Raw genomic sequence first — 10,833 nt, 5'->3', positions numbered from 1 at the left:
TCGTCAGGTCTTTTAGGTCTGCGAACCACTCTCTCTCCGGCCACCAGGGCGCTACCAAAGTCATCCTTAAGTTCCGGGCAGCCCTTACTCTGTTGAGCACTTGCCTGATCAACGTGAAGGGGGGAAAAGCGTACACGTCTAGGTTGTCCCACTTGTGCTGAAAGGCATCCTCCAAGGCTGCCTTTAGGTCTGGGACAGGAGAACAATACACGGGAAGTTGTGCGTTCAGCTTGGTTGCGAAGAGGTCCATCACCGGGGAACCCCACCGTTGAATGATGAGCCTGGCTACTTCTGGGAGGAGGGACCATTCTGTTCCTACTATCTGACCCATTCTGCTGAGACTGTCGGCTAGGACGTTCTTTTTCCCGGGGATGAACCTTGCCAATAACACTATCTGGTTCGCTTCCGCCCAATCTAGGATCTCTAGGGCGAGATCGCACAACTCCCTTGATTTTAAGCCTCCCTGCTTCTTTATGTACGCTACCACTGTGGCGTTGTCGCACATCAACGCCACAGTGTTTCCCCTTAGTAGATCGATGAAGTGCAGGCAAGCTTTCTGGACTGCCTTCAACTCTAGGACATTGATGTGTAGGCCTTTCTCCCCGTCCATCCAGGTTCCTCTCGCCGTCCCATTGAGGAGATGGGCTCCCCATCCCTGGTTGGAGGCGTCTGTGAATAGGAGCAACTCGGGAGGTTCGGTCGCGAAGGGCATCCCCTTGAGCGAGTTCGACCGGCAATGCCACCATTCCAGGGAGGGTATTGTGTTTGGCAGGACTGGAATTAATTTCTGGGGCGAGTCCAGTTGGTTCCAGAAGTTCTTCAGGTTCCATTGGACGGCCCTGAGTCTGAGTCTCCCCTGGGGAACCAGTTTCTCCAATGACACCAGATGACCTATTAGCCTTTGCCAGTCCTTCGCCCTCCTGGGTTGCCCCGACAGGAAAGGAAGAAGGATCTTCATAAGATTGCTTATCCTCTCCTCTGATGGAAAAGCTTTCCCTAGTAGGGAATCCAGTGTCATCCCCAAATAGGTCATTCTGGTGGAGGGAGATAGGTTCGATTTTTCTGGGTTGATCATGATACCCAGACCCTTGAAAAACTGGAGAAGTTTTATACCCTGCTCCTTCAAAACGTCCTCCGAGGAGGAAAGAAGCAACCAGTCGTCCAGGTACCGGATGAGGCGAATGCCCCGCTCGTGAGCCCACACCGAGACTGTTGTGAAGACTCTCGTGAATACCTGGGGAGCTGTCGACAACCCGAAGCAGAGGGTCTTGAATTGCAGGATCTGGGTACCCGATTTCAACCTGAGAAACTTCCGACTTGAGGGATGGACCGGGATTTAGAAGTATGCGTCCTTGAGGTCTATGGTCATCATGTAGTCTTTCTCCCTCAAGGACAGCAAGACTGACTTCGGAGTGTCCATTTTGAAATCTGTCTTTCGCACAAACTTGTTGAGAGCTGACAGGTCTATCACTGGTCTCCACCGCCCCCCCCCCCCTCCCCCGGTCGCCTTTTCTACCAGGAACAGGCGGCTGTAGAAACCTGGCCCTGGGTGCAGGATCTCCTCCATGGCACCCTTTTCCAACATCGTGGACACCTCTTCTTGAAGAGCCGCCCTCTTCAACGGGTCCTTGGGTGCCAGCCACTCCGACAGGCTGGCCGGAATTAAAGGCGGGGGTTCTGTCAAGAACGGTAACCTGTACCCCTCCTTCAGTACAGATACTGTCCAGGGCTCTGCTCCGTGAGCCTTCCATGCTTGCCAATGTAGTCTGAGGCATCCCCCAACCTGAGGCTTGGGCAGGAGTAGGGGGCCTCCCACTCTACCTCCTCCTGGAGGAGCGGCCTGAACGGCCTCTCCTGGAGGCAGAATACCCTGTTCTAAAAGAGGCCGATGATGCTGGAGCTCCTCTACGGGGGGGCTGAGGCGCTGAAGCCCACAAGGAAGAAGGGGCTTTCTCCTCGTCAGGTTAGGCGGGGCCTGAGAAGTAGAGGGACCGTCTGAGGCTGACCTCTTGAAGGGGGGCCTCCTTACCGGTTGAGGCCTGGGAGCGTTCACTTCTTTTCTTTTAGCCACCTTTTCCATGATCTCCTCTAGCTCTTTCAAGGGGAACAAGGAGTCACCCCACACAGGAAGGCTCCTCATGGCCCTCGCCTCCCTGTCTGGGACCTTCCGGGAAAGCTTCGCCAGAATAGTGTCCCTTTTGCGAAGAACCCAATTCGCCGACAGGGCAAGGGACTGATACTTGAGGAACTTCAGAGTCTTGCCCCCGGAGATGATAAGCTCCCTCAGGAGGCTTTGCTGTTCCGGGTTCGTCAAGTCATATGTGGCTTGAACACCTACCAGAGTGGAAGCCCACCAGTCCAACCAAGAGGAGACGTGAACTAAGTCTTTCGACATCTCCTCCATCATCGCAGCCTCCAACTGCGAAAAACAAATCGGGGCTGAAGAGGCTCTGTCCTCCGAGGCACCCTGTCCCAGAACGTCGAGGGCAGGCTCCACCTTGCAGGCTCCCGGTCGTTGTCCCTCTGGCACATAAACCCTACTCTGTCTTGAGCCCTTGGAGCAACTTCGAAGAGCTCTGCGTTTTGGGAGCTTCGGCATTGCCTGCCACAACTCTATCGACATGAGCCCGTCCCAGGATGAGATCTCGGGCCACAGGTAGGGCCAGGGAGGTTTTCTGTTGGACGGGTGCCTGCATCAAGCGGGTCAGGCTGGACCTCCAGTAGTCCTCATCGGTTGTAACCGGTTCTTCAATTCTATGATGCCTTCGAATCAGGCCTATAACCTTCCGATAGGCCGAGTCCTCGGTCAGGGAACCTTCTCTACCGTCAGCAGAACCTTTGGCCTGATCCCGAGGAGCCGGGTCACCGGGTACTCCCACCGGGCGCTTCGGTTCTGGAACAACAGGCACTCCCCTGCGGTGGTACCGGTCTTCCCCGGCAGAAACCTCTGCACCAGGTTCGGGGGTCAGAACTGGCATCGCCGTGCCGGCGAGGACTACCGTTCGTGCATTCTCTCTGGGGGACGAGGACGCGGATTCCGTGGGCTGACCCGACGGAGGGAACCGTTCCTTAAAGTCCGAGGGCCGAACCAGCTGTGCTGATTCGGCCAGGCTGCCCGTAAGGAAGCACGGTTCCCCCCGCTGGGCGGGGTGAACCGGAAGCTTCGCGGCCTTACGCCTGCCTGAAGCGGCCTTCTCGCATTTCTCCCTGCGAGGGTCATATCTTCGTCTGGAGGATGGCCTTCGTGGCGAGAAATCCCTGGATTGCCGGTCCGGGGAACGCTGCAATTCAGACTTACGGGGAACGAAGACCCAATCACCATCGGGGGACCTACTCCTCCTGTGTTTCCTCCGTGGAGAGCGGGACCGTCTCCAACTGAACCTCGAACGGGATCTTGAGCGGGAACGCCTGCTCCTGGACCGCTCCCTCCGGCGCCGATGTCTCCTCCTGGTTTCTTCTTCCGAAGAGTACGAAGCCCCACCATCCGAAGAGCCCGACGAAACTGTACCACCCGCACGACGGGCAGAAGCGGGAGCTACGGAGGGCTTCGCGACTCGCTGCGTACCAGAGGTAGAGGGCTGTAGGAAGGTTTCTGGAACCGCCGTCAGAGGAGCTGGAAAAGAGGGTTGACGCCCTACACTAGGGAACGAGGTATCCAGGCCCTCTTCCATCCGCATTGGGGACCTACCTGGCATTTTAGGGAGCTTCCACCCGAAGGACTCACTTACCGTGGAGTCTAACTTACCCTGGGCGTCGCCAGCTGCCAAAGAACCTGAAACACAGGCCCACGAAGGGGGCGAAGAAACAGGCACAACATTACTACACCATAAGGGGTCGTCGGAGGAAACGTGCCCCCCAAGCTCAAGGGCAGTCTCCAGAACCCCCCGACACAGCACTACCAGGCCCCCCACTAGCCTGAGAAGTCCCAGCAACCCCCACTTCACACACATTAGACTCCTGGGGAAGAACCCTCGGCTCTTTCCCCGCAACGGACTTACCTCGTCCCCTACTCTGGGTAGGGGAAGTCGAGACAGAAGCCCCGTCGGACTGTCCACTGGGTGACGGTAGCGGCGAAGAGATGCTAGATTTCCTGGGCGAACGTTTCGACGACTTCTTCTTCTTAGTGCCGTAACACACCCACTGTATCTCACTCCAACTAACACACTCAATGCACGTATCCGATGACGAGCACATCCTGCCCCTACAGTAAGAGCAAAGGGAGTGAGGGTCTACTTCGGGCTTGGAGAGGAACGCTCCACACGACTTTCCGGCTCTAGGCCCAGGACAACGGCGGATCTGCTCCAAAGCACACAACCACAAGGCACAGGAACGAAGGGAATCAAAGGGATACACTTGGGAAGCACAAGGAAGGATAGTGAACACGCAAGAACACAAAGGATAAGCACAAAGCTACCACGCGGTAACCACGTGGGACACACGAGGCGGACACAAAGGGTCGAGAGAGACGAGAGCGACGTGAGAGTATGGTATCACGTCGCGACCAGAGAACTTACTGACTCACTGGACCCAAGCAGACCTCGACCTAGCTCAAAGGCTACCCTCGGGGCACGTTCTCTCACTCCCGGGTTAGCCCTCCATAGAAAATGGGTATAGGGTATACTACACAAAACTCTGGTCGGTAGAGAGGAGATTACAGGTAACTCCTAAGAAAGTAGTTCGAGGTAAGTATTCGTGTTGGAACAAATATATATATATATATATATATATATATATATATATATATATATATATATATATACAGTAAACTCAAAACTAATGTTATTAATTAAGAATGATTTACCATTAAAAATACATTAAACAATCTAACAGAGAAATGTGATATTCTATAATGATCACGCCATCTTCATATCATAAAGTCAAAGAAAATGTTTGCCAATTCTCTTAGCAAAAGAAAACAAAATACACACACACACACACACATATATATATATATATATATATATATATATATATATATATATATATATATATATATATATATATATATGAGAGAGAGAGAGAGAGAGAGAGAGAGAGAGAGAGAGAGAGAGAGAGAGAGAGAGAGAGAGAGAGAGAGAGAGAGAGAGAGAATTATTTATGTTATCGGGAGACAACTATAAAACCTATGGATAATAACGCCACACCTCGCAAGGCTCTCCTTTCCAAGGTACGTGACAGGCAATGTCCAGCGACAAGATCTTCTCACTGACACACTGGGTATCTCAACTCAGGATGGAGCGGAATAGGAATTGGATAACTGCCAAGATTACGGTGAATCTCGGAGGTCCCCACAGACGCCAATCTCATATGGGAGAGACTTAATGCCATGATATCTACATTTAGTTGAGTCATAACTTCAAGAGTGAAATAACGCTCAGGGACATACACAACAGTTAATGCTATACTTTTGCGTCTATTCTATAAACAATAACAACAACAGCATGCAGTCTTATTTTGTTCTTAAACCTAATGAGCTATTGTTCTTCGATGTATTTTATTCTAAATCTAAAGCATTTGTCCATGGACCATAATCCACATGTTCCCCACGTTTCCTTGAAATTGCTTCAGTAATTTTTGTTTAATGTTGTTCATAAACAAAATATTTATCATTTACTTAACATTGCAATTATTTTCAAAGTACTGCTGCGTACTTTTATTTTGATGTACTTTATCAAAAATGTTGCAAATTAATCCTTGGTTGATACCGAAAATGACTACCAAGTTTGATGAAAAAAAGGTAAAGTAGTTTTTGAGTAAAGTTACAAACGAATAAACAAATAGAGAAACTAACAAACAGACGGATGAATACATACCCTTCGCAATATCGTCGATCTTGGCGAAGGCAACAACAACATATGCAGCCGTTTCTAGTCCAGTACAGGACAAAGGCCCCAGACATGTCAATTATGCATGCCTGGGGTTTGGCCAGTTTTCATCAGCAAACCATGACCACTGTGGATTGGTGATAGTGGGAGATTTTGGTCTGATTGTTCACAACTAATCATTCAAGTATAGGTGTCCCTGACTAGGAACAGATAGGCCTAACCTCAAGATATTAAAGTGTCCATATTACTATGGTTAAACCAACCCTGATACACTGACTGTCACACTGCATATCTTCCTATTGAAGTTTACCTTCAGTACTTGGCATCATAGTACTTCTTCAAGAGGCTGTTCTATAAAGCTCTACTCGATACCCAGGAATCTTTTCACTTACAAAATAAACAACATAAAACAATACAACGATTAACATTTTTTTTTTATTTAATACAAATGTCTTCATGAAACATAAATACTGTAAGTAACAGAATGACTTCATATGGAATAAATTCTGAAAATAACTCTTTAATTGTTCGTCTAAGCCTTGTAACATTTGTTTTGTGTACTTAGGGTATTTCATTGTTCACTGTTCTATTTCATGTTTTAATACCTCAGTCATACAGTGTATATTTATATTTTTGTATCATATTTATTCAATAAATGATACATTTATAACACTAAAAAAATATATATATTTTTTCTTTTTGGTTGAAAATTTAATTTCTGATAGCGTAGATTGGTAAATGGGCAACTTGAATGACAACTATGAACAAAATTCGGAAGTTCTTCACATTACTGACAGAGAGAGAGAGAGAGAGAGAGAGAGAGAGAGAGAGAGAGAGAGAGAGAGAGAGAGAGAGAGAGAGATCCCCGTGGGCTATCTAGGATGGGGTGGAGTTAAAGATACAACAAGGAATTGGTTAACCTCACCAGGCTGGTGTATTGTGTAACCTCCTGAGCCGTCACCAGAAGCAGATTGCCCGACAAACACTCAAGTGCACTCTCTCACCTGTTCCCGTTGGAGACACAAGATCCTCATCCTCTATGACTTGTCCAAAACAACTCCATGATGTTAGGCTGACACATACTAAATAAATAGTTAGCCAAGATGTGCAACACATGTTTCATTTCAAGGTCCTTGACAGCGTTTGGGTTACGACTGAGTCCGGTATGCCGCCCAGCCGCCGCCCGCAAGGTGCCCACAGATTCGGTAGTTGAGTGGAGTCTCAAAGGCCCAGATCATATCAGCCGCGCATGCGCCCTGGCCTAGAGAATCCCACTCGGTGAGCATAATTTGCTGGAACTACCAAAGTTTTCGCAGAGTTAAAGTTAGCAGATTTTCGTTATTCGTTTTAAGAGTTCGTTAGTTTAAACTTAAACCCGCGGCCATAGATCCTTAGGATGATAAATTCAAAGAATACCTAGGATTAGAAAAGAAAAAAAAAAGATAAAGCAAAGATACCGGTGTGGACAAGAAGGTGACTGGTATGGATAAGCAAGTGTACACTGGAAGCGTGTGTGTCGTACGCAAGTTTCCAGTGTGATTCACTCTTGGTCATTTCAAATCGAACACTTTTCACATTTTTCCAATAAGGATCTTTTAATCCAATTACCAATTTCTTTTTTCTGAAAGTGACGACAAATTAAGCGTTTTCTCTCAGAACGAAAATCCTCACAAAAGAAGAGAGTAAATAGACGCATGACAGAATATTCACCTCTGATAAGCTGGAAATCATGAGACATTCTCTCTCTCTCTCTCTCTCTCTCTCTCTCTCTCTCTCTCTCTCTCTCTCTCTCTCTCTCTCTCTCTCGTCAGTTATTTACTTCAAAGAGCTCAAGGATCCAATGGAAACTCTGGGACAGGTAGCCTAATGCCTGCGGTCTATTTCACAATGGGATGAAATTCTCTTCCAGTTAATGTTTGCTCATCATTACGATGGAATTTCCAACAGGTAACCATCCCAAATGAACTGACTTTACCTCTGGTCATGTCTATGTATAGGTTGAGAGAGTCCTAGACCGTGGCCCTGTTAACGGAATCTACGCCATAGAAATGGGGATAAGACGAATGTCATTAGAAATGAACGGTGAAGCTTAAACTAGTTTGAAGGAGAGGAAAATAATAGTGAGTGGTGAGGCGGAAGTAGGCTATATAGATTTCCAAATATAATGTTGTAGTTGAGTGGAACTGTGGCCGGAGCCACATGGTCTTTCTGCCTCTTCTAGTCCTTTATAGTCTAAGGCCAAAATGGCTGAGCAATGCAACTGTAAATCCGTGTGACGTCACCTATAGTCCATTTCTTTTAGCGATGCATATTTGCACCGACTCGCGGCGGTGCCCTTTTAGCTCAGAAAAATTTCCTGATCGCTGATTAGTTAGAATTATCTTGTCCAACCAATCAGCGATCCGGAAACTTTTTCGAGCTAAAAGGGCACCGCTGCGACTCTGTGCAAATATGCATCGCTAAAAGAAATGGACTATAGTGACAAGAACGCCCATTTCATTCGAGTCACTGTTAAATGTAGCAAAGAGGACCAATTTTCTTTCACCGTCAATAATAGGAGGATGTATTTTTTTCCCGGGAAATAAAGTCAAATAAAGTATTGATTATTTGGAGAACTAATTAGTTTCATTTCCATTGGCATTAACACTATGACGTTAGAAATAATCAACCTTCAAACATGGTATATCAACAGTCATACTTACACACATACATATAAATAAATAAATATATATATATATATATATATATATATATATATATATATATATATATATATATATATATATATAAATATATATATATATATATATATATATATATAAATATATATATATATATATATATATATATATATATATATATATATATATATATATATATATATATATATATATACATATATATATATATATATATATATATATATATATATATATATATATATATTATATATATATATATATATATATATATATATATATATATATATATATATATATATATATATATATATATATATATATATGATGATGACTCAGTAGGTAGACTTATAGGCATCCCCAAACCCCCATCCTTAGATCACAAGGATGGTGAGGTTGAGGACAACACTTACTAGAAACTATAGCTTTTAAGGGAGACTCGAACTCTCGTCCATCAGATCACAAGGCAGAGACGTTTCCAGTTGGCTTAATTTTTTTCATCTTAACTTATACATTATTTTGCATCCTAAGGATATTCACTTATATATATATATATATATATATATATATATATATATATATATATATATATATATATATATATATATATATATATATATATATATATATATATATATATATATATATCCTCACTTAAAACTATTCTAAATTGAGAGAAGAATTTTGATGAAAGGAGTTTTATTAACAAGTACCCCCGTCTGTTCATCCTAGTGTCCAAAGATTTACTGACAAACACACAGGTTACATGAATTTAAGATTTCCAAAATTATTTTTTTATTTTCAAAACTTGAAATATCCAAAATTTAAAATTTTTCAAACCTAAAAAATTCCCAAAATTTATACTCCGGCGGTTGTCCATCACAATTAGTATATGAATAGATTTTTTCATCTTTAACACAAGTCTTAAATATATTGACAAGAGAAATTTACAAGAATTAGAAAGACGAAAAAACCTCTAAACTTCTAAGACAGGAATATTTCAAGTTATCACAAATATGATCAAAACATTCTTCCCAGTGTAAACGCTACCATGGAAATGATTGCGCAACCAGCCAAAAATAAACTGCATTGGCTCGGCTAGAGATGCTTTTCCTAAATGGCCAAACCTAAAATTTGGTCAATGCAATCTTTGTCTATGCAAGTTGGTCCTCCATTTGTACACGGCGCAACATGATGCAACCTCAGCAACCTCTTCGCCCTTGGCTCAAGATTGGCCTCTCTCTCTCTCTCTCTCTCTCTCTCTCTCTCTCTCTCTCTCTCTCTCTCTCTCTCTCTCTCTCTCTCTCTCTCTCTCTATTAAGATGCTTTAATAATCTTATTTCTCGTTTATCTAGAAATAACTCATATTATGTAATGGAATCTATTTTCCTTCAACTAATGAACAACTAGGCAATTTGCAACAAATACCAGAGGTTAACATGAGCAACCTGCTTGCAAGCAACGATCCACAAACAGGTTTGGCACTTGGAAAATAATTACGTTTCATCTTCTCTATGAAACTGACGGTAAATAATCGGACACAAATACACAAAAGAAGCATCCTTCAATATGTATGCATTGAACATTCATGATTTTATGTATATAATTGATGACTTCCTTGCAAATAGCTTACTGAAAAACTATACGAAAAATCGGAGGAGGAGAAAATAAGAAGATAATTTCGAAGGTACTACAAAAAGGACTCCCAAACTGGCAACCCGATTCCTTTGTTCCCTTGTAATATCCAGGGGATAGTCCACTCCATCCCACCCCCAGACACCTCGGTCGTCGATGTTCAAGGGGACAGGTTTTAGTGTCCAGCGTCTTACAGGGAAAGAAAAGAGAAAAGATATTAGGAAACGAAATGAGCCAGCAAGCAGCACTATTGAAAACGACAAAGTATGTTGAAGACTTGAAAACAACTTCTGTCCACGAGAGGCTATTTAAGTTCGCCATCGCCAATAAATTTGGTCTTTGTTTCCAATTATCGAATTTCAATTTTTTTCAACGCACCTGTGACTATGTGTGAAAATCACGCATAGATTATTATTATCATTATTATTATTATTATTATTATTATTATTAGCCAAGCTACAACCACAGTGGGAAAAGCAGGATGGTATAGGCCCAAGGCCTCCAACAGGGAAATATAGCCCAGTGAGAAAAGGAAATAAACCAACTACACGAAGAGAAATAAAAAATTAAAATAAAATATTCTAAGATTTGCAACAACGTTAAAACAGATCTGTCATATATAAATGATAAAGAAAGACTTATGTCAACCTTTTCAATATAAAAAAATTGCTTTG

At 43.9% G+C, this 10,833-nt stretch overlaps 1 protein-coding gene across 1 annotated transcript in view; it reads right to left on the bottom strand.

Annotated features, from left to right (window-relative positions):
* LOC137632761 (low-density lipoprotein receptor-related protein 2-like) overlaps window positions 1-7,065 on the bottom strand; it is an 18,912-nt gene extending 11,847 nt beyond the window's left edge. The window contains exon 1 of the mRNA XM_068364839.1: window positions 6,830-7,065. Coding sequence (XP_068220940.1) covers window positions 6,830-6,941 — 112 coding nt within the window. The 5' untranslated portion in view covers window positions 6,942-7,065. The remainder of the gene's footprint in view (window positions 1-6,829) is intronic.
* Window positions 7,066-10,833: the final 3,768 nt, after the last annotated feature.

Source organism: Palaemon carinicauda, chromosome 42, assembly GCF_036898095.1.
Source record: "Palaemon carinicauda isolate YSFRI2023 chromosome 42, ASM3689809v2, whole genome shotgun sequence".
NCBI classification, from domain to species: domain Eukaryota; kingdom Metazoa; phylum Arthropoda; class Malacostraca; order Decapoda; family Palaemonidae; genus Palaemon; species Palaemon carinicauda.
Note: the sequence above shows the minus strand (reverse complement) of the source record. Positions and strands in the feature narration are given on the sequence as shown.